Source organism: Haliaeetus albicilla, chromosome 16, assembly GCF_947461875.1.
Source record: "Haliaeetus albicilla chromosome 16, bHalAlb1.1, whole genome shotgun sequence".
Taxonomy (NCBI): domain Eukaryota; kingdom Metazoa; phylum Chordata; class Aves; order Accipitriformes; family Accipitridae; genus Haliaeetus; species Haliaeetus albicilla.
In genome coordinates, this window is record NC_091498.1 from 5,201,708 (window position 1) to 5,223,744 (window position 22,037).

The 22,037-nt window shown below is 53.8% G+C and overlaps 2 protein-coding genes and 1 non-coding gene across 13 annotated transcripts in view; all 3 read left to right on the forward strand.

Moving 5' to 3' along the window:
* PHACTR4 (phosphatase and actin regulator 4) overlaps window positions 1–8,531 on the forward strand; it is a 68,645-nt gene extending 60,114 nt beyond the window's left edge. For all 9 annotated transcript variants that reach the window (XM_069803270.1, XM_069803277.1, XM_069803271.1 and 6 more), the window contains 8 exons: window positions 1,104–1,680; window positions 2,378–2,601; window positions 3,064–3,214; window positions 3,857–3,912; window positions 4,664–4,725; window positions 5,548–5,685; window positions 6,334–6,410; window positions 7,011–8,531. In XM_069803270.1, coding sequence (XP_069659371.1) covers window positions 1,104–1,680; window positions 2,378–2,601; window positions 3,064–3,214; window positions 3,857–3,912; window positions 4,664–4,725; window positions 5,548–5,685; window positions 6,334–6,410; window positions 7,011–7,026 — 1,301 coding nt within the window. In that variant the 3' untranslated portion in view covers window positions 7,027–8,531. The remainder of the gene's footprint in view (window positions 1–1,103; window positions 1,681–2,377; window positions 2,602–3,063; window positions 3,215–3,856; window positions 3,913–4,663; window positions 4,726–5,547; window positions 5,686–6,333; window positions 6,411–7,010) is intronic.
* Window positions 8,532–8,897: 366 nt separating this feature from the next.
* RCC1 (regulator of chromosome condensation 1) lies at window positions 8,898–20,192 on the forward strand. 3 transcript variants are annotated; one of them, XM_069803285.1, is made up of 14 exons: window positions 8,898–9,065; window positions 9,166–9,214; window positions 9,664–9,709; window positions 10,296–10,359; window positions 12,987–13,048; window positions 14,385–14,469; window positions 14,582–14,769; window positions 15,516–15,695; window positions 15,781–15,877; window positions 16,479–16,601; window positions 16,815–16,970; window positions 17,338–17,457; window positions 17,898–18,050; window positions 18,687–20,192. In XM_069803285.1, exons 6-14 carry the CDS (start codon window positions 14,397–14,399, stop codon window positions 18,860–18,862), a joined length of 1,266 nt encoding a protein of 421 aa, XP_069659386.1. In that variant the 5' UTR covers window positions 8,898–9,065; window positions 9,166–9,214; window positions 9,664–9,709; window positions 10,296–10,359; window positions 12,987–13,048; window positions 14,385–14,396; the 3' UTR covers window positions 18,863–20,192. The 3 variants fall into 3 exon arrangements, with proteins under 3 accessions (XP_069659386.1, XP_069659385.1, XP_069659387.1); XM_069803284.1 differs by having other exon boundaries at window positions 8,898–9,214; XM_069803286.1 differs by lacking the exons at window positions 8,898–9,065; window positions 9,166–9,214; window positions 9,664–9,709; window positions 10,296–10,359; window positions 12,987–13,048 and adding an exon at window positions 13,854–13,903.
* On the forward strand, window positions 9,321–9,525 carry LOC138689503 (small nucleolar RNA SNORA73 family). The gene has a single exon (XR_011328326.1). It is a non-coding gene; the product is annotated as a small nucleolar RNA SNORA73 family (small nucleolar RNA).
* Window positions 20,193–22,037: the final 1,845 nt, after the last annotated feature.

Here is a 22,037-nt window from a genome sequence, read left to right on the forward strand (position 1 = left end):
TGCTAAACATCCCAAAAATGTGCCCACCTCTCTCCAGTTATGCAGCCTTATCTCGGTGAAACACTCACCGCTTGCAGCACCCTCTTGTGGTGTCTGGTACTGCGGATTCCTCCCAGCGCCTTGCTGGGGCCTCTGCTGTGACCATCACCCGCCCCAGGTGAAATGTGCAGTAAATCTGATCCTCTTCAAGCAGGTGGGCAAAACCTTGCCAAGCCCAAGAAGCCGTTGATACTTGAATGTTAAAGGCTACAAACTCCTAAAGCAAGAGCAGTTTTTGCTGGTGCAACTTCTTCCTTAGGAACCGAGGGGTGTTTGAGGAACCTGAGATTGCCTGCTGCAGGCATTTTCCATGATATGACCCGGTTTCTGTTTCTCTTCCACCTCTCTCTTCCATCACAAGAGCAGGTAAAGTCTATGTAGACTCAAGGCTCTTAGGTATTTTTGGAAGTTTTGCTAGTTATTTTGTAGTTGCAGAGAAGTTTATATGGGGCTTAAGGAACAGAGTGCAGAGGGAGTAGAGCAGAACCTCATCCTGAAACAGGCAGGAGCTGCTGGCAGCAAGGTATTCTTGGGCTGGGTCTGGCAGATGAATGGAAATGGGGAGAGCACATTGCTGCTTGCCGTTCTGCTGACTTTTGCCATTGAGTGAGAATTCCCAAATAGTTTTCTGATGTGCAAGGGAGCCGTTAACACAACTGGAGTCTGGGATGCCTCAGATTCCTTTGCAAACTAATGCTGTAAATATAGCCATAAAGTGTCCTACATACCTGCATTCCTTGGCTGAGGCAGTGCACTGATCTGGGTGAGCTCCATCTGCTGTCACTTGAGGGCTGGTGCTGTTTCTCTCTCTCCAAAGCAGCAGGATGCACAGACGTCTCCCAGCCTGCTTGTTTCTGGCTGCTCTCCCGTCTTACCTTTGCTGCAGGAAGGACAAACTAGAGGCTTGCAACCTGGTTATTTCTGGCATGGTGTTCTAGTAGAAAAGCAGCAGACATTGCTTGGTCCGAGGCTCTGAGTGCTTTGCCATGCTTATTCCACACTGGTGAAGGGTATCTAGAAAATGCCCGGTTAAACTTAGTGGCTTTTGTGGTTTTTATTTTCAGCTGAACTTTCTCAAGCAATGAACAGTGGTACAGGCTTGTCCAAGCCTTCCCCTCCTCTCCCACCGAAGAGGGGTCTCCTGCCTAACAACACGTCAGAGGCAGCTATCACTTCCAAGCCCCCGAATGACAGGACAGTGACAGCTAACCGCCCCGCACTGATACCGATGCACATGACTTCTGCTTACCCACCACCCTCGCCTTCGCCGCCGCTGCCCACGCACATACCCCCTGAACCTCCGCGCATGCCCTTGCCTGCTTCCACCCCTGTCTTGGACCCTCCGCGCTCCCTGGACCTACCCAAAGAGACTCCTCCTCCTGAAGACTTCAGGTCCTTGGAAGTGTCAAAGAGGACGGCAGAGCAAGGGTTTGGCGAACCTCACGTGCTGCCTCGCCTGCCCCAGATCCCATTGCACATCCGTATCCAGCAGGCTCTGGCCAGTCCTCTGCCTGTCACCCCGCCTGCCGATGGGTCACACAGGGCTCACTCGCTGCTCTTCGAGAACGATGGCTTTGGAGAAGACAATGGCACGCTGGGCAGGACGAGGTCCCTGCCTGTCACCATCGAGATGCTGAAAGTGTGAGTACCTCCTGTACATGCGTGCAGTAAACACCTAGCAGTGGCGTGGGTCACACTGGGCTCTGACGTGTTGGTGGTGTACTCCCTGCCTCTGCGAGGCTGTGGTGGTGAGGAGGGCTGTGGGCAGGGCTGGTTTCTTTGCTGGTTTTTGCAACAGCCTACAAACCATTTTGCCTGTTGGCCGAATCTGTGTTTCAGCCTCTTAGGAGGGGGCCCGTGCATCTTCCCCGTGAAATTAACCCTGTTTCTGGGATTTTATTGCTCGCAAAGGGAAGTGGGTTGCAGACTACAAGCACAGGCTGATGCCAGGAATCCAGGCCTGGCCTGTCTTTAATTGCCCCAAGACAAAACAAGGTCCTGGATTACTTCCATTTGTGCCCTTCCTTAGTCATTCATTTTGCAAAACAGAAGTGAGAAAAAGTCTGTCTTGTATTATAACAGAGTTGAACCTGCAAGTCCCAAAATAGGGGACTGAGAGGGCTGTTTGGTTCTGCAAAGAACCTGCCTCTGGCATTTCCTCTGCCAGAGCTCCCTGTGCTCTGGAGAGAGGGGACGGTGCAGGATTGCATCTCTGGTTCCTGCGCTACCCGTAGACCTGCCTTCTATGGGTTGAGGAGACCTAAGAAGGTGTTGATCTCAGGGGTATTCCCCAGCCCCTGTGACATGCATTGAGATGTAATAGTGTGCTTCTCGTTAGTCCAGACGATGAGGAAGAGGAAGAAGATGACCAGGAAGAGGAGCAGAATTCAGGCCCTCGTGTGTATATTGGAGATGTGCCATCTGTCACAGTCATCCCAAAACTGGTACCTCAGGTCCTGCCAGAGGAGCAGGAAGGAGATGAAGGGATGAGCGACTCTGACTCGGAGGGGCCCATCCTGTACAGAGATGATGAGGATGAGGAAGAAGATGAAAGCCATAACAGTAAGGCTTTGACATTGCAGCTGGCTTTTTTTTCTCTGCTGAACTCATGGCTGGCTGTATTGAGATCTGGATCAAAGAGCTGGTTCACACAGTGCTTCAAAGCAGCTGGTTCTTGGTTTCATGATGTACCACATGTCCTCTTCCTCCCTTTTTCAAAGGCTCTACAGCCAAACCTGTATGCTCATCTGCTGAGATGCACCCCCTCCAGTTGCAGATGGCTCCTGCAACAGCTTGTGCTGTCCCACCCCGTCAGGTGGGATAGCATTAGGTGAGCATGTGGGCATCACGCAGGAATGCTGGCTGTTGCTGTAGTGACTAGCTCTGGCTAGCTCTGGAGCTGTAGTGCAGAGTTTGGAAAGCAAGCCCCAGGGGAGAGCACAACTGCCAGGGGCACGTGGCTCGTATCGCAGTGCTCAGGCACTGCAGTCTTCAGTCACATCCCGTTGCTCTTCCTCCCCACAGGCACGCTGGCTAACAAAGTGAAGAGGAAAGACACGCTAGCTATAAAGCTGGGGAACACAACTGCACCGCAGGAGGAGAAGATTGTCTTCCCTCGGAAGAGCAAGGAGGAGTGGAATGAAATTCGGCACCAGATTGGGACAACGCTGATCAGGTACAAAGAATGGAGGAGGGTCTTAACGTTTGAGCCATTGGCACAGCGTGTGAGGGTGGGATCGGACAAAGCGCTTGCCTTGTCTAAGCAGCCTGTGCTGGATATGATGGATGGTTGGGCACTGCTGCTGGGTCAGGGCGGGGAGGCTAAGTGTTGCTTTTCCTCCTCGGTTATAAAAGTTGGAAGTTCCTCCTGGAGTTGAGCAGTATCCCCTGAGAGGCCCCTGTTTCCAGAGACTGAATGGACTGGGACGGGAAAATCTCAGGGACTACAGAAACGTTATGCTGTAAAATATGGATGGCATATAAAGACGTGGATAGATGCAGGCTGAGTGCAGATGCATTAGGTGATGGATTAAGCTGGGGCTGCTGCTAGTCCAGGCTCTGCTATCTGCTTGAGCTTTCTGCAAAGTTGTCTGTGAGGTTTTGAAAGGCCGTAGCACTTTCCTAACCTCTGCCTGTGGGTGAACAGCTGTTGGAGTGGAGGAGAGTGCAAAACAGGGCAGCAGTGATCTCCCTCCATTAGTGAATGAGGGGTTTCGAAGAGGCTTACCAGTGCACTGAAACCAAGCAGTTGTATTCTTCATCGCCTGCTGATGAATGACCAGATAAAACATTATGCACTTGTCATGCTTTTCTTTAGGCGACTGAGTCAGAGACCGACAGCAGAAGAACTGGAGCAGAGGAACATACTTCAACGTGAGTAATGCTTCTCTAGTGGTCCTAAGTAATAAAGTTTGCCTTTAACATCTTAGTCCAGGCATACCTGGAATCTGCTTGAAGTGTAGTAATGGAGGACTGTGCTTTGGTTATATTGCTGTAGTAAAGCAGTTCCACTGTTTTTTCCCAGTACTTTGTTACCATCAGAAACCGGCTCTGGATAAAATTGGACCTTAGCAGTGGTACCAAGCAATACAGTTCAAAGCATCATATTGTAGAAAGGCTACTTGTCCCCTGCCTGACACCTCAGGGAAGAGTATATGAACTGGTTAAGACTCTGATGTTACACAGCAAGGACTGTTAAAGGTGTTTTTGTTTGGGCTGGACTTTTATTTGTGGTCCAGACATTACAGCATTGTATTGCATGATCCAAAAAGCAGCAGTTCATGGCTCAGTCAATGGTGTTTCTCTTGGCCATACCTTGCTCTGCAAAAGTTTTAAATAAACATCTTGAGGAAAGGGAAATGTCAGTTCAGGAAGTTTCCATTTAAAATATTTATCTGTGCTGTTATTCTCTTTAAACTATTTGTATAATAGCTTTGGGGAGGAGCAGTCTGCAAAGTGGAGTTGGACTGCACACTTTGCCTGTAATAAGTGCAGACATGCTACAGTGAGCTTTCAGATATGTGGATAATCTGATATAGCTCGATCCTCTCCTTTGTTCAGGTCCAGAAAGCACTTTTCAAAGCCTGTGATGCTTACAGGAAAAATTTATTTTTTCCCTTGGCAGCGAAAAATGAAGCTGACCGTCAAGCTGAGAAGCGAGAGATCAAACGCAGGCTCACCAGAAAGGTACTGCTGGCCTCCGTGCTGTGATCGCCATCTGGCAGAGCTGTCGGGGATGGTGGTGGCTATGAGCACATCGTAGGTACCTTGCTGTGGGTGAAGTCACGGGGCTATTGTGTAAGTGTCCCCAGTGCCCTCTGACTGCAGTGACTTTGGAACGTGGACTGTCATCAACAGTGAGCCGTTGGCACTGCAGCCACGTTTGTCAGTGATGGATCTGAGCTGGCATCAAGCATAACAAGCTAGATGAGAACTAAATTTGGCACCTGGCACTTGAAAGGTTTGCTGGTGCTGGCCTGGCTGCTTTAACACAGTACTTCAGTGGCCACGACTTTCACACCAGGCTCCCTAAAACCTATTTCTAAAGTAACAGCAGTGTGGGAGAAGCTGAGCAGAGCAACAGCTGCTTTTAGCTATTACGTCCAAGTTACCTGTGGCTGTTACTCATGGCTGGGAAAAACTTCCCAAGGGCCTGTGGGTCTGAAATGTGAGGGTTGCCATTGCTGAAGTGGGGAACGGGCTTGCTTGGTTTAGGGGTGTCACACAGGGCTCACCCTTATAATGGCTGTTCCCCAACCCCTCAGTGTCTTCCTTCTCCTTGGCAATGTGGCCTTGGTTCTGCCCTAGCCTGGCCTTGTGATCCAAACAAGATTACACTGTCTGTAAGAGGGTTTGCCTAGTCCCTTGCAGGCTGCGAGCAGGACGTAGTAGTACCTGTGGTTTAGGCCCAATGAGGGAACTGGTTTTAGTTTTGCTTGGGATGCTTAGTCCTGGACTGCTTTGTGGACAAGGCACAAACTAACTTTCTTTGTTCTTGCTGGTGTTCAGCTTAGCCAAAGGCCTACAGTGGCAGAGCTGCAGGCCAGGAAGATCCTGAGGTTTAACGAATATGTGGAAGTAACAGATGCTCAAGACTATGACCGGCGAGCAGATAAGCCATGGACAAAACTAACACCGGCTGACAAGGTAACAGGGAGTGTCCTGTCCCCAGGTGTAGGGAGGGGAGCTAGATCATGGTGTCCCATGCAAAAGAGCATAAGCCGAGGAGATTTGCTCTGTTCCTTTTGCTTCACCTCCTCATCTTTCCCTCTGCCACCCCACCAGGTGCCAGCAGTGTCCCTTCATCCATGTGTGCGGTACCCAGCCCTGCTTTCCTGCCCCCTCCATGGTGACATGGAGCCTGAGTCAGCATGGTCTGCATGCCAGCGTGGCCTCTGCCTCACCTTCTGAGTGATAGAAGCAAGGTGCAGGGCGTTGGTCAGAAGAGTGCTGTTCCTTGCAGGCTGGGGCAGGACTAGGCAAGAAGCTGGCGGGGAAGCCATCTGTTCTTGTCCTCCCTGGCCACCTGAGGGGACTGCCCAGCCCTCAGCATGGAGGAGGTGGGGCAGATTAAACTCAGCCTAGTGTGAACAGACTGTGAAACCTGGGGTGGGTGCTGCAATCAGACCTCCTTTTACCTCCTCACCACTGAAAGGTGGTACAGATCAGCCCTGAGCAGGTCTGTTGGAGGTACAGCACCTTCTTGCCATGTCTGAGCTCACTTGAGATGGGAGAGAGGATAAATATATGTATGCCTTAGCAGGAGATAAAAAAGATCTCTCCCTCTTTGTGTAGGCTGCCATCCGGAAGGAGCTGAATGAATTTAAGAGCTGTGAAATGGAAGTCCACGAGGACAGCAAGCAGTTCACGAGGTGAGTGAGAACATGTTACTCGCTTAGAGTTTCAGTCTTGTTGGGAGAGCTGTGCTGCAGGGGTACTGTTGAGAGGCAAAACATTAGAAAAATGACCTGTATGCAGTTGGAGATTTAGTGTCCCTTTCTGCCTTGGTGGTGTAGGGTGACTGGAGGAGTAGCAGACATGAAGTGGGTTGTTCTTCCTTAAACAGGGGCTTTGATCCTGCAAACTCAAAAGTGACCAGTGGCTGGTTTGAGGTATCTGAAACCAGCGTGACCTTGCAGCTGGAGTGTGCTTTTCTGGTGCTAGAGACGTGCAGCAGAAGCCACAGCCACAAAACACCTTGGTAGTTAGCTCAGATATTATCTATGAAGTAACCTGTGGATCATGGCCCAGGTGATTCTTTCCCCCCCAACAGTTGCTCTGTGTGGCTAAGATGAGTGCAGAGCACAAGAGCTTTCTAAGGCAGAGGTGAAATTGTTTGATGTTAACAGCTTCAATGAGGGCTGAGAGTTAAGAGATAATTCAGTTTACTCTTTTTGGCTATCTGTAGTGCCTCGGTAACCATTTAACCTGAGTTTCAAGGATGACACTCGGATTTTTCATTTGGTTTTTAGGTACCATCGACCATAGTCTTCCAAGAAGGGAGCAAGAGACCCGAGAGGACTGCAAGTTCTCTGCGTCCCTCTCTTAGGCAATACAGTGAGGGTGGAACCTTGGCTCTTCCAAGATTTGCCTTCAAAACATATCCAGAAAAGGGCTTTCGGCCAGGGAAAGGGGAATCCTGTCTGAATGTAGCATTTCACTGGAACAAACACGTCTCGTGTGCCATCAGGCTGGAACTGAACACTATACCTCGCGCGGCTCAGCAATACGCCTCTGCTCCGGCGCCAGCATCTCTGCCAGGAGACCATGCACATGTGAATGAACAGTTCATTCCCCGGCTCCCTTTCTCAGCCCGGACAGGCCCAGTTCTCAGCTGTACATACTCCTTTTGGGAGTGCAACTCCTTCGTTTCCTCCTCCTTACCAAGAGGAGGGGAAAAAAAAGGCAGCTCTAGTGTTGGAAAGCTGAGGAATGGAGAGTGGATGTGCTAGGAAGCGTGTGTGTATATTAGCTGTGTACAGAGAACCCTGCGCAGATGCTGACCTGGCAGACAACTGACATGTGACTCGTAATTTTTTGGGTTTGCTTGTGTCTCTGTCATGTCTTTAATGTCCTGAATCACTACTGACCAACAGTTTGTTGTCCTGGAAGGGAATTGTATAGATATTAACATATGCTGCATCTTTTTGTAAAAAAAAAAAAAAAAGAAAAGGAAAAAAAAGAAAAACAAAAAACACAGATGTATAAAACATTCCCTCCCCACTCTCTCACACTTGCTGCAAAGTTAACAGATCCTGTCTTGAGGTATCTAGGCTTGTTTAACAAATTACAGAACCAGGAAATGACTGTTGCCTTTTTAAAACTTTTTAATTTGGGGAAGCTGTGAGAGTAGTCAATTCTTTTTATTGTGGCTTCCTCACAAATGTTTTTTACTCTCCCAAATCAGGGTGAAACTTGCCTTTTCTCATTTTTACAGCTAAACCTACTGGAAACTTGATAATTTCACTGTGTGGGTGGAAGGGAGGGGAAGAAGAGGTTTAAAAAGTGACCTTAAGATATTCTTTCTCTTCTGAGAATGATCTTATATTGGTTCTTCCTAAATGTGGTGGTTTTTTTTAAAAAAATCTGGTTATTGGCCACTGCTGTATCATGCACAAAACCTAACCCATATGTGAGATGCCACTGAACGTGAAGAAGGGAGTATCGCAGGATGAGGAGGGCATGGGAATGAAGAGAAGGACTTGCCTTGTTCACAAACCTGTCTCCTTCGTTGCTCGGGGTGGGCCTCGCTGTGCTGCTGGTCCCTCCGTGCTGTGCCAACACCGGGGCCGGGGCCCCGCACCCCGGGGCTGCCGTCACCCCACGGCCACGGCCTGCCATGGCCCTGCCCGTGGGAGATGGCGGAGGGCTTCTTCCCTCACAGCTTCCCCCTGTACAGTACGCCTGTAGACTAAATCATTGCGTTGTATATCAGTCTCCTCTTCAACAGATTTTAATTATTGAATAAAAGTATTTTAGGATTTTTTTTTTAACTGCTTTTGTGGTTGTGTTTTAAACGCCTCGGTGAGGGGAAGAAGGGTGTGGGGGGGGGTTGCTCAGACTCTGCCCCTCGCCAGCGGAGGATGGCGGTGCGTGGCTCCAGCCACTCGGTACCTCACGGCAGGGCCGGGAGCGGGGCCGCCATGGCCGCCCCTCGCCGCCGGCGGCCGCCTTTCCCGCCTTCCCAACGCGCATGCGCCAACCGCCGCCTCCCCGCCACCGCGCATCGCCCACTTCCCCGCCCACACCCTCCCAGTGTCCCACCCCTTCGCGCGGTGCGCATGCGCCTCCTAGCCCCGCCCCCGCCCGCTCTATAAATACCGCGGCGCGGATACACTCGCTCTCTTTCTCGACGAGGAGCCGTGGTGGCTGGAGGTAGGTCTGGCTCCGGCGGTGCGACCGCGGCCTTCCCTTTCTCTTCCCCTTCCCCGCGCTGTGGTGCGGGGTCCTAGCGGCCGTGGAGGCCCACGCTGCCTGCGGCCAGCTATAGGGTCGCTGCGTCCCTGTTTCTGTGCTAATAAGAGGCCGTGAGTGGCTTTCGCTGGATGCTTGGCGCTGCTGAGGGGGCACCCTGGGGCCGCACTGTCCTCAGCCGCTCCTCACCGTCTTCTCCTTCTCTTTCCTCAGGCTGTACTGACGCCTGCCGCGGCCCGGCCTCGTCCAGCTCGCTCCTGACGTGAGTATCCGCCGTGGGGTCACGTCTAAGCTTTGGGGAGCAAGGGAAAGCGGGGACGCGTGTGGATTTGGGGGTGAAGGTGGCCGTAGTGCTTTAAAACGCCAGTCCAACGTGGATATCCGGAGAAGTCGCTCTCTCTCGGCTCTGTCCGTGTGGCGCATGGGAGCGTAGGCCTTCGGGCCCGTGACGTACAGTCCCTTTCCACGACGTTGGAGAACAAGCCGGGCCTCGAGTCTGCAGCCTGCATATTCCTACTGCTTCTCTGAGCCCTCGGGCGGTGACAGAGGAGATAAACCATGCAGGAAACAGCTCTGCCACTCAAAATGGCTTCAGGGGTGGGGGGGGGGCATGGGGAGACACGTGCCAGTGTGCACGGCTGGGGGGGGGGGGAGAACGGGAAAAGGAGGAACTCCTGAGCAATTGCCTAAAATACCTTTTATTATTTCTAGTTCCAACTTTTCAAGTTTAGAAGTGAGTGGAGCACTGATGTGGGAGGTGAGTAGTATTGCACTAATAATGTAATATTTGTTGGTTGTGTGTAGTTACACGGTTCTCTTAATAGTTTAAATAAGTGAGCTATTTTTAAGTGGCTTATGGAAACTGAATTGAAGTAATTGAATACCAATGCAGGCTTTAGAGGCGTTGTTTTAAGAGCAAAAGCTGAGCTTAGGCATTCCCTAGCTTCTAAGTTTTTTGTTGGACTTTGGATGGATAGGGGAAAGGGAGGCTGATTTCTGAATTTTTTTAAAGCGGGGAGGGAATCCTTGGCAGTGGATGTAAAGGATATTTGTTTGATTAGCTTGAGGCCTTACCTGTGTGATACAGGAATTGGGAAAGAGCAGAAACAAACTTAGTGGAAAGTTGTGAAGGCCCTGGCTTAGACCCCCGTAATCACCCCTTTTGTGTTAATTGGTGCCAGAGCAGACTTTACCACCTGCAAAGAAGGTGGCATCATTGATGTGGGTGGTGGAACGCTGGGATAATACTGGGGGAGGGCACGTGGTAGGCACATGTCATGCTTGCTTAGGACTGGGAATGTGTAGCTGGACTTAATTTTTTTTTTTTTTCTGAATTGTTGCAGACACTGGTGACTGATTGTGTTGAGATGCTAATAGAAAAGAATCTTGTGTGTCTAGTGGGACAGGGTAAGTATATTGAGAGTACTGGCCTACATAATTATAGAGGTCGTAGCTAAGGTTTGGTTCATGCAGCATGTGGAATCAAAATGTAGCCACAGAGATCAGAACAGGCTGGAAACAGAAGATGCCTGCATTTGTTGGCCTTCCAAAAGCACACGCTTCTGGCTGGGGACTGTCCATTAAATGGCCTCTTGCTGTGTCAGAATAGAAGGCTGAGGCAGATAACAGCTGGAGTGTACCTGGGCACATAGCAAAGGTTGTGGTACAATTAAGCAGGGCCTGGGGCTGAGCCTGTGTGGGTGAGCTACATGTGAGGAAAGCAGGTAGAGCCGTGGGGCTATGGTGGAACCGGCATTCACATGCCTGAAAGCTGCTGCCATGTGAAGGGCAAGACTCTGGTTGGCCTGGCCCATCTGGAAGGAGCTAGCTTTGGGGTGCTGTCAAAGGGTGGGGGCCTGGGGTGTAAGAAAGGAGTAAGAAGCCATCAGTGGGGCCACCCTTGATGCCAGCTGCTGGGGAAGAAGATGTGATTCAGCCTGAAGTGTGGCGAGGACATTCTGTGGGAAGCTGATACTGGAGGGGTGGCTCATAGGATGTGGGTGGGAGCAGTAATTTGTGCATCCCTGTTACCTGAAATAAGACCTCAAAGTATTGATTTGTAAACCTGTATCTAGCTGCAGTAGAGAACTAAATAAACATTATTTTTTCCTTGGTGTACATTTCTTTGAGTGATTGCTTGGTTAGTCCTAGAGTATGAAAGAAATCCTGGCCATTGCTGTTGGTGCCTCTCACTTGGAGTCAGAAATGGGATTCCTGTGTGCTGTTTGTGTGTCCTCTCTGGAGTGTGATGGTGAAAGGTGCAGAAACCCACTTCAAACCTGTGTTGTTAGCTGTTCAGGCTGGATTAGGAGCAGGTGATCTTTGTATCAGCTGTTCAGGGCTAAACCCAGAATGGTTCACCCTCTGCCCCAGGTGTGTTGCTGTGGGGGGAATGACAAGTTTACTCTTGGACTCTTCCACAAAAGCAGAACAGTGCTGATGGGTGGCTTTTGTGGAGGTTCTGCTTAAAGGGTTAAAGCACAAACACGAGTCACTTACTGCCACCCTGCAGCAGTTGGCTGGATATCCTGGCCCTGCCCCACCCCACCTGAAACCCAAAGGGAAAGGGTAGGGTAGTGGATGTCTTAGCAGCTCATCTGAAGAGATCCATGCCTGGAATAACAATTACATAATTATGAACTTGATTTCTGTGTAAAAAAGGCTATTGCATGCCAAATAGCTTATGTAGGCCTTTGGTCTAGAACATCTGAGTGGTGGATTTACATATTAACTGGAATAGAACTAATGAGTGAAACAGAAAAGACTTGCCCTGTTAGGCAAGAGATAGCATTTGCTGTTGCAGGTATGGACTGTTGGTTTGCTATCTTGTTATGCCACAAGAAATTCAGTCCCGATTCCTGCTTCAAGAATAAAAGTGGGTTTCCCACTTAAAGCAGTGGTATGGTGGAAAAGCTGGGGTGGTCTGTAATAAAGGATGAGGATGGTGCACCACAATGGGGATGAGCCCTGTAGTTGGCCCTAAACAATCAGCAAACCCCCACTGGAAGCCAAATAAAGCTTTTGGCTTTATCTTAAGATAGTTGTAATTACAAGGACCAGCAAGTTCCAAAAGTCCCAATAACTGTAAGGACTCTGAGGAGTCCTTACAACTCTAAGGAGTCTGGTTGTGAGGATGAATCTGTGATTCGAAGCGATACTGTGTTTTGAATGAATGGAATCCTGGAACCTTCCTTGGGACGTTAATGGCACAAGCTGCCAAAAATACCACAAATTCATGGGTCCCAATTCCAGACATTACAATTGACAAAGCAATGGTTGAGTGCTGACAGCAGCTGAGAAACCAGCTGTCCAAACAACATCTGACCCCTTCGAAGAGTCCGAGTGGGTCAAACATGCTTAATAAAACCCAGTTGCTCTTCAAAACCCAACAGTTGAAGACATTCTTTCTGCTGGCATCGCGATGGTTCAAGGCACGTGTGGTGGTGGCCCACCATTCTGACGCCTGGCTCTGTGGCAGAGTGAGTCCTCCACCCCCATGGGCAGGAACCTCTGCTAAAGCCCTTCTTATGTTGTAAACAAAATTATTTTAATCCCCCAGTACAAAGGTCAATGACTTTTCATCAACTCATGCAATCGTTATTTCCACAGTTGGGCATTCCCAAGCTGGAGAAGGCCACTGCAAACATCTCTGCTACACCTGAAATGGTTCAAAATGCTACTGTAGGTGATTTGAAAAATTCACAGTCTGAAATCAACTTGTGCTCTCTCACTTAACTACCCAGAATTGATGGACTTCAGACTACCTCCTAGCATCGCAAGGAGCGTGGGTTTTACTGAACTTGTTGCTTTTAGGCAAACCAATCCCAACAGATCAAATAGGGTGTAAATAAGTTAAATAAGGTCATATTTTCATCAAACGGCTCAGGAACAACCTCTGTTAGATGGCATTTCTGCTGTGGTCCTGGCTGCCAGACCTCGGAGCGTGGACCTGCCGGATTTTGTTAATACTCTTGCTTCACTATCATCACCCAATTAGTCTCTCCTTGCGTTAAATATCTTAATTTTTGCTGCAGATCTGTTGCTGTATCGCTGAGCCCATAACTATGCAGACTGTAGGAATCGCTGCTGTTTAGAGGTAGGACGCCAGGACAAGTTATGTACATGGTGACCGAGGCACACGCTGACCGGGAGTCCCTGCAGAAGCCTGTGCAGAGTGGGCAGGGGCCTCCAGGATAGCAGCTGCCTGCCCGCTCTGCCTTGCCTGCACTGCCCTGCTTTGCCCTGTCCTGCCCTGCCCTGCCCTGCCCGGTCCTGCCCTGCCTGCACTGCACTGCCCTGTCCTGCACTGCCCTGTGGTGCACTGCCTGCCTGCCCTGCCTGCACTGCCCTGCCCTGTCCTGCACTGCCCTGTGGTGCACTGCCTGCCTGCCCTGCCTGCAGTGCCCTGCCCTGTCCTGCACTGCCCTGTGCTGCCCTGCCCTGCCTGCACTGCACTGCCCTGTCCTGCACTGCCTGCACTGCACTGCCTTGCCCTGCCCTGGCCTGCACTGCCTTGTCCTGTCCTGCCCTGCCTGCCCTGTCCTGCACTGCCCTGCTCTGCCTTGCCCTGCCTGCACTGCCCTGTCCTGCACTGCCCTGCCTGCACTACACTGCCCTGCCTGCCCTGTCCTGCACTGCCCTGTCCTGCCTGCCCTGCCCTGCCTGCCCCCTCTGCCCTGCCCTGCCTGCCCTGCCCTGCCCTGCCCTGCCTGCCCCCTCTGCCCTGCCCTGCCTGCCCTGCCCTGCCCTGCCCTGCCTGCCCCCTCTGCCCTGCCCTGCCTGCCCTGCCCGCTCTGCCGCTGTGGGGGGCCCGGGCCGGTCGCGGAGCCGCCGGCCGGCAGAGGGCGCTGTGCGCTGTGCTCCGCCGACGCTGCGCTTCCTTCCTCCCCCCCCCCCCCGCGCATGCGCGGTGAGGGAGCGCGGCAGCGGGCCGACCGGCGGCGGAGCGGAGGTGGGAGCGCGGTGCGGCCCTGGGGGCGGCGAGGGGAAGGAGGGGGACGGGGAGAGGAGCGGGGGGGGAAGGGGAAGGGACGGACGGGGGGGGTCCCGCCGAGCCCCCGCCAGCCCTCGGTGCGTCCGGCCGTCCCGGCGAGCGGCAACCGGCGGGAGGAAAAGGCCGGGCCGGGCCGCGGGCCTGCGCGGTCCCACGTGGGGCGGGGGGCGGCGCGGGGAATTCAAACGGCGGGAAGGGCCGGGGGGGGGGGGAGGGCGTGTGAGCCCGGCCCACGCGGCTCCTGGGGTCGGGACACGCGGCGTAGCGGCACGGCTCGGGCCGGGGACACCCACGGAAGCCTGAAGTGGGAGCGGAGATCGGTGCTCCAGTCCCAGTTCGGTCACTGGTCCCTCGGGTGATCCGGGGCGGGGAGGGGGGGAACCCCAAACAACTGACAGCCCCGTGGGTGACCCCCTAAGAGGGCGTCGTTGGTGTTTAGGTCCGAGGCACTATGCCAGGGAAACGCACTGCGAAGAAGAGCCCGGTGCCAGAAGACGAGTCTCCTGGAAGGAAGAAGATTAAAAGTAAGAAAAATCCCTGGGAGTTCTCCCTCCCCCTTCCCAGGGACCACCTTTAATGGAAGCATTGTTCCCCCTGTGTTATGTATATGGCATTTATCTCCCTTCTGCCCCACAGTCTGCCACTCATCCCACTGCACACAGCCCGGCCTGGTGCTGACGCTGGGGCAGGGGGATGTTGGCCAGCTGGGCCTGGGGGAGGATGTGATGGAGAGGAAGAAGCCGGCCCTGGTGCCGCTGCCGGAGATGGTGGTGCAGGTGGAAGCCGGAGGGATGCATACGGTGTGCCTCAGCCAGACGGGAAAAGTGAGTGCAGCGTGGAGGGGGCAGCACCTGGGGGGTGTGGGGAGGCTGAGCCGCGCTTCCCCGCAAGCTCTGGAACGTGTCCTGGAGCAGGGGGTCTGAATCGGACCCTGCTCGGCCCAGATGTGTAGCTCATGCCAGCACCGGGGGTGAGTGTGGTCTCCATGCCACGGACCACTACATTTTAGAGGGTCAAAGGGATAATTCAGCCTGGTGGGTCTCTGTCCCCTGGCTTCACGCTCGATGTGTTGCCCCTCTGAGTCCCATCCTGAGACCCTACGTGGAACACTGCGTCCAGCTCTGGAGTCCTCAGCACAGGGAAGGCGTGGACCTGTTGGAGCGGGACCAAAGGAGGGCCACAAAAATGATCAGAGGGCTGGAACACCTCTCCTGTGAGGAAAGGCTGAGAGGGTTGGGGTTTTTCAGGCTGGAGAAGAGAAGCCTGGAGCAATAGGACAAGGGGTAATGGTTTTAAACTAGAAGAGGGGAGATTTAGACTAGATATGAGGAAGAAATTTTTTATGACAAGGGTGGTGAAACACTGGCACAGGTTTCCCGGAGAGGTGGTTGATGCTCCATCCCTGGAAGCATTCAAGGTCAGGTTGATCGCGGCTCTGAGCAACCTGATCTAGTTGGAGATGTCCCTGCTCATTGTAGGGGGGTTGGACTAGATGATCTTTGGAGGTCCCTTCCAACCCAAACTATTCTATGATTCTATGATCCTGACCATCTTTACTCTTTATCTGTAGATCTACACCTTTGGCTGCAATGATGAAGGTGCCCTCGGGCGTGACACCTCAGCAGAAGGGTCGGAGACCACACCGGGGCTGGTGGAGCTGCAGGAAAAGGTGGTGCAGGTCTCTGCAGGGGACAGTCACACGGCCGCGCTGACAGAGGACGGCAGGGTTTTTGTCTGGGGTTCTTTTCGGGTATGTTGATTTCTTGGATGCCGGAAGCTCTGCTGATGGTTGCTGCTTCTGTGACTCATATCCCCGCGTCTGTCTCTCCACCCAGGATAACAACGGGGTGATCGGCTTGCTGGAGCCCATGAAGACAAGCTCCCTTCCTGTGCTGCTCCAGCTCAGTGCACCCGTCATTAAAATTGTCTCAGGTGAGCAAGGTCCTGGGGTGTGCATGGGTCAGGCTGGTGCATGAGGCTGTTGCAACCGTCAGGAGAAGGTGAAGGTCCAGAAGGTCCATGTCCTTTTCCTCCCTCTTGGCTGCTCTGAGCCAGGTACAAGGGTGTGCTTGCTCTTCTCTGGCTTTTGAGAGAACAGACCTTGTGTCTCTTCTAGCCCCAATGGTATTGTTAATATTTGACCCAATCTGATGTAAAATGCCTTACAAGAGTGCCCTAACCGTGAACCTGCATGGTCAAACCGCTCGCCCTCTTCTAGACTTGGGGAATCTGAGCAGAGCAACCAGGGAACTTGTCCAGGGCCCAGGTGAGGCAGGGAGGGGGCATGTGCCCCTAAACCTTCCCAGAGGAACTTCTTTGGAGTTTCAGTTGGGGAAATGGGATCAGGAAAAGGGAGATCCTGGGGTTTTAATTTGTGCCAGAATCTGGTGTCCAGGTATCCAGTGCAGTAAACCCCACTGAATTCTAGAAAGCTGGGACAGCTGGGGTTTACATGTGGGATCTCAGCCCCTGGGTCTTGCTGGGTTCATGGAGCATGACTCCTGCTTCACTCCTCTCCCTCATCTCCTCCCAGGGAATGACCACTTAGTGATGCTGACAGTGGACGGTGACCTCTTTACGTGTGGCTGTGGCGAGCAGGGCCAGCTGGGGAGAGTGCCGGCGCTCTTTGCCAACCGAGGAGGAAGGAAAGGGCTGCGTGAGTTGCTTTGGTGCTTGGAGGCACATGGTGCTGTGTCCTTCGTCTCCAGCTTTGTGCTTTGCAGAGGAGCAAAGAGACCCAGTCTCTTCCCCTGCTGCTCATGGGCTTGTGTGTAAATTGGTTGCTTGGATTCAGCGAGCTGGATCTAAGGGGGGATGGAAAGAATGTAAATCACTAGACCTTGTATGACGTCTTGCCTCCTGCCCCCAGAGCGCCTGCTGGTCCCCCAGCGCGTCCCTGTCAAAGGCAAAGGCAACAGAGGCAAAATGCGCTTCCAGGACGCCTTTTGCGGGGCTTACTTCACCTTCGCCATCACACAGGAGGGACACATCTATGGATTTGGCCTCTCCAACTACCACCAGCTGGGTGAGCCTCGCTTATGTCCCTCCAGATCTCGTCCCTGCTTTGGTCTGGCTGCAGACTTCCAGGTCCCATGCTGCCCTGGCCTGCTGGGGGGGATGCTGCTGGGCACCCTGGATCCTGAACACCAAGCACCCACCGGACACACCGGAGCTGAAAATTGGGCTGGGGGGTCACCCTGCATAGCTCTGCGTTTAGGTCCCGGCCCTTGCAGCTGGTGGGTTTGAGCAGAAATTTGATTCTGGGGCATGGGGGTCTGTGTTAGTCTCTGGTGGGGTGAGCCCTAGGGTGGATGGCTCAGTGCCGGTGCCTGGCCTGGGCTTTCTGTGCCTGTGGATCTGATCTGCCTGGGTTTGTGCGTCCCACCCCGCAGGGACCCAGGGCACCGAGCCCTGCTTCTCCCCGCAGAACCTGACATGCTTCAAGAACTCCACCAAGTCCTGGGTCGGATTCTCCGGCGGGCAGCACCACACAGTGTGCGTCGACTCAGAGGGTGAGCACCGGCATGACTGATGGGCTGGGAGTTGCACAAAGTGGGATGGGGGGGCGACTCCCATGGCCTTCATCCCAGCTGGGGGAGGTGTTGGGGTGAGGGTGATGTGCTGGAGCCCTCGCAAGTCCTTGGTGTTGGAAGGCAACAAGGGTGGCGTGAATTTGCAGCAGAGGGCAGGGAGGATGACAGGAACCCGGAGTCACTTATGAACTCTGCTCTCACAGGCTCGATAGTCTGTCCAGGCACCCACCCATTCTATTGATTTTGGGGAGCTCAAGGGTCTCTATCTCACCCTGCACCTCCTGGTTGGGATCTAAGGTGTCAAAGAGAGGAGTGACGCTCTTCCAGGAGTCAGACCGGCGGGAGAGGGTCTGGCTGTGGCCTGCTGCAGGCTTCTGCTCCTCTCAAGTCACCTCTCCTGTGCGTCTGTTGTGCTCCAGGTAAAGCCTACAGCCTGGGCAGGGCAGAGTATGGCCGGCTGGGCCTCGGGGCAGGGGCGGAGGAGAAGAGCACACCCACGGTCATCCCAGAGCTCCCCAGCATCTCTTCTGTCGCATGCGGCGCGTCAGTCGGCTACGCCGTCAGCAGTGACGGTGAGTGCCGGGGCCATGCCATGGGCTTGGGAATGTTGTCCTAACTACTCTCCCCACCTCTCATCCGTCCATCCTGGTCCTCTGCCCAGCCTGGCCCCCCTGGATCCAGCTGGCCCTGTACAGCTTCATCGCACACTGCTGGCTGGGTCGGGACTGGAGCCAGGTCCTGGCACTGATCGACCACCCAGCCTTGGGGGCAGCTGGGCAGCAGCTGCTCAAATATTTTTGTGGGCCCTTGGCAGCAAGGTTCGTAACAGGGTGTTGACCAGGAGGGGGTCGTTGGCCTGCCGTTCCCTTCTCTGCACCCTGAACTCTGCTGCTGCGAGGCCTCTGTGCTCTGGTGCTGTGCATGTTTGTGCACGGCATCTGCAGCCCACGGCAGGGTGGGAAAGAGGGTTTGTAGCGGGCTGATGGATTTGGTTTGCTCCCCGGGGACAAAACACTGCCTTAGCTGTGTGATGAAATGCCTCTCTGAGTTGCCAAGCACTGCTCCTCTTCCTGCTGCCTGCGTCTCTGGCACCCATTGCTCATCCCCCTGCCCGGGTGTGAAGTCCTCTTGGGTTTGGCTGCTGGGTCCCCTTCCCACCGTATCGTGCAGCCACTTTGAAGTCCAAACTTGCATCACCTCTGTTGCAGGACGAGCATTTGCCTGGGGAATGGGCACCAACTACCAGCTGGGCACAGGGGAGGAGGATGATGTCTGGAGCCCTGTGGAGATGACAGGCAAGCAGCTGGAAAACCGCACGGTCCTGGCCGTGTCCAGCGGCGGCCAACACACAGTGCTGCTGGTCAAGGACAAGGAGCAGAGTTGATGAAGCGATGCCGCGCAGCCGAGCCCAGTGGGATCACGGGGCCCGCGCACACACCCCCACCTTCTGTCTGGGTTGGGTGCCCAGTTTCCAGCTCTGGTCTCCCACCAATGGTGGTGGGGAGGGCAGGAGGCTCCCGGAGCCGGGCCCCGGCAGCGTCTGCGTGGCTGGAGCAGGGGTCTTCAGGGATGCTTGTGTTTTCTTCTGCAAGCGTGTGTCTGTCTTCCTGCGGTGCCCGGTGCTCTGTCAGCTCCCCCGGGTTGGCTTGGTCCTAAACTGATCTCAGTACTGTGGATGGGTTTTCCACTTCTTGTCTGGCTTTTTTTTTTTTAATATTTCCTGGCCCAGCAAAACTGAGGGCCTTGTGCTTCACTACACAAAAGGGTTTGGGCATTGGGCTTTCTGAGGTCCCATGTTCCCCATCTCTGGGTGCTCCTCCATCCCCTTAACCTAAACATCTTTTACCTCTCTGACTTGGATTTGTCTCCTGTCACCCACCAAAGCCCTCTGGGCTTGTTCCAAGTGAGATCTCTCAGTCCAGCAGAAACGCTCCCAGGGAGCTCTCTCCTCTCGCACCCAACGCTTGTGGCTGCGGTGGGGAGATCCTGCCGGGTGGCTGGAAGCCTGCAAGGGGGAACGCCGCTGGACGATGCCTGCCCCACGCTGCACGCAGAGCTGTGGCTGCTGAAGAAGGGGGGGTCCTGCCTCCCACCCATCACCGCTTTACAAATCTGAGCCAAAATCTCCCAGGCAGTGAGTCCGGGAGCAGGTTCCCCCGCTCTCTCCTGCCTGGAGCAGCCGCCTCCAGCACTGCTTTTTGCAGTCCCAGCCACTCCTGCTCTTTCCCATTGCCTTCAGAAACCCAACAAAATCCATCCCACTGGTGGGGACTTTGTTATTTTAATTTTTTCTCTTTCCTTTGCTGAGGAAGGAGCTTCATTTGCTGTTAGGGCCTTACTGAGAAGACAGCCAAAACCCAGCTATGCATTGAATTGCTTGAAACAATGGGACTCCCTCCCCATTGCTGCCGGTCTTGGTCCAACTGGTCTCCCTCCCTGCACCCGGCCTGCCCCATCTTCTTTTTCCATGCTGCCTTCCAGGTACCTGGACTGAGAAGGGGGGGTCTGCAAAGATTAAATTTTGTAAGTTAAGTTATAGCAATAGGGGGAAGCAGGGGGTGTGTGCAGGGTGGGGGGCTGCGACTTGTACAATGGCTCAGAATAGGTTGAATTTTTTTAAAAGAAAATGTAAAGTATTTTGGTTGATCAATTGAGGAAGAGAGGAAAAAAACCTGTAATCTTTTAACATTTGGAATAAACTGAGTTTTTATAAACCCTGGGTTTTCCTGTGGTTTGGAGGGGTGGGCAGCCCTCTTCCCTGGGTGGGCACGGGCCTGCTCTGGGATCACATCTGAGGGTGGTTACGCCAGAAAGGGCTTCTCATGTCCCCTCCTGCCACCTCTCTCCATCAACCCTGCCGCGTTCCTGTCCCCGAGCTGCCACGGGAGCCATGTTGCCAGCTGAGCTTTGGCATCTGCACCGAGGTGGCCCTGGGGAAGGGGACCCCAGGGCTGAGCAGGCGCTCAGCATCCTTCAGCCCGTGCTCGGGGGGGAGATGGGGACGGACAGAGGACACCTTGGCCTCCTGCCACCCCTGGGCAAGGAGCCGCTGCAGCGTGGGGCCAGTCCTCTGTGACCGTGGCACTTGGGGACAGGTGGAGATGGGTGTCTGCTTTGTAGGGGTGCAGAACCACCCTTGGGTGCTGCGGTGGTCCCAGCCTGGCCATAACCGTGTCCGGTGCCGTACGCGGGTGCACTTGTGCAGTTGTGGGACACGGCCGCGGGATGGCAGCAGGAGAAGGCGCTGGACACTGCTGGACTGCTGGACTGGGAGAAGTGGGGTAGGGAGAGCAGATGGGCCCTGTGGGGACCTGTTTGTCCCCATCACCCTCCCTGCAACACCCTGCCTGTCTGACGGGCCATCCCCGGCATCTTTGGGCCCACCGGCACGGCTGGAAGGTGTCTTGGCTCATCCCTGCCGCAGGTTGGGTGCTGACAGCGGCTCTGTCGGAACTGAGCCGGACACATGTGTGCGCTCCGGCGCAGATATTGGCACTGACAGAGCAAATTTCTGCATTCTGGTGTGACCGGAGCCGCTGGTGTCTGTTTACTCTTAATTAGTTTGGGACGGAGCAGGTTCCTCAATGAGCCTCCGGCCAGGGATGGGCTTTGGGCAGGTGGTTGGTGGGTGCTGGGAGCAGCTTGGGCTGCCGGCAGCCTCTTGCCTCCGCTGCTCCCACGTCTTATGAGCTTTGATATACAGTCAGGGACAGCCTCGGCGGGCAGCTGGTGAGGGTCCAGCATGAGGCTGGGGGTGCTGCAGGCACCCACCTCTCCCACGGCTAAAGACCAGGTTTGCATTTGGTAGTTGCAGCGCTGGGCATGCAAAGGGCTTTGTTTTGTTTTTTTTCTCCGTGTAAGGGTGAAGTTGGGATGTGGGCCCATGGGGAGTGTTTTATTGCCAAAGATGGAGCCCGTAATTTGCCGACACTGCGGGCTGAGCCGTGGGCGAGTGTTCACTAATCTCGTGGCTAGTGCTGCTCCCTGGGGACCGTCACCCTCCTTTTGATGCTCCTCCATCAAATGTGACCTGCTGGTCCTGGATACCTGATGGGGAAATTGCTCGTTGTCTTGGCCTTGACTCCCAGTGACAAGCTCAATGTTAATGTGTTGTTTCCAAAAACAACTTCCCCTTCCAGGGAAAAAAAAACGACCCCACTCTGAGTTGCTTTGCCACCTTTTTTCCAAGCCCATTGATGCCACTGTGACACAGACGGCTGTGCCGTGCTCTGCAAAGTCCTGCTTCGGCGGCTGCTTTTCATGCATCTTCACGCCCTTCGCTTCGAACCTTGCCGACCTATTTATAGCTAAGAAATGCAGAGAGACTTAATAAAGGGAGACGTGGGACTCCTCCGGCATCGGGGTGATGCTGACAAGCCATAGTGGCTCTGTCGTGGTTTAACCCCAGCCAGCAACTGAGCACCACGCAGCCGCTCACTCACTCCTCCCCACCCAGTGGGATGGGGGAGAGAATTGGGAAAAGAAGTGAAACTCATGGGTTGAGATAAAGGCAGTTTAATAGGACTGAAAGGAAGAAAATAGTAATGATAATAATAATA

Bases quoted from the DNA above. Each gene is read 5' to 3' on its own strand.
- RCC1 (XM_069803284.1), top strand. From the start codon at position 14,397: ATGCCAGGGAAACGCACTGCGAAGAAGAGCCCGGTGCCAGAAGACGAG. The intron at 15,696-15,780 runs GTATGTTGATTT...CTCTCCACCCAG, and splicing joins TTGTCTGGGGTTCTTTTCGG to GATAACAACGGGGTGATCGG. The intron at 16,971-17,337 runs GTGAGCCTCGCT...CCCACCCCGCAG, and splicing joins CTCCAACTACCACCAGCTGG to GGACCCAGGGCACCGAGCCC.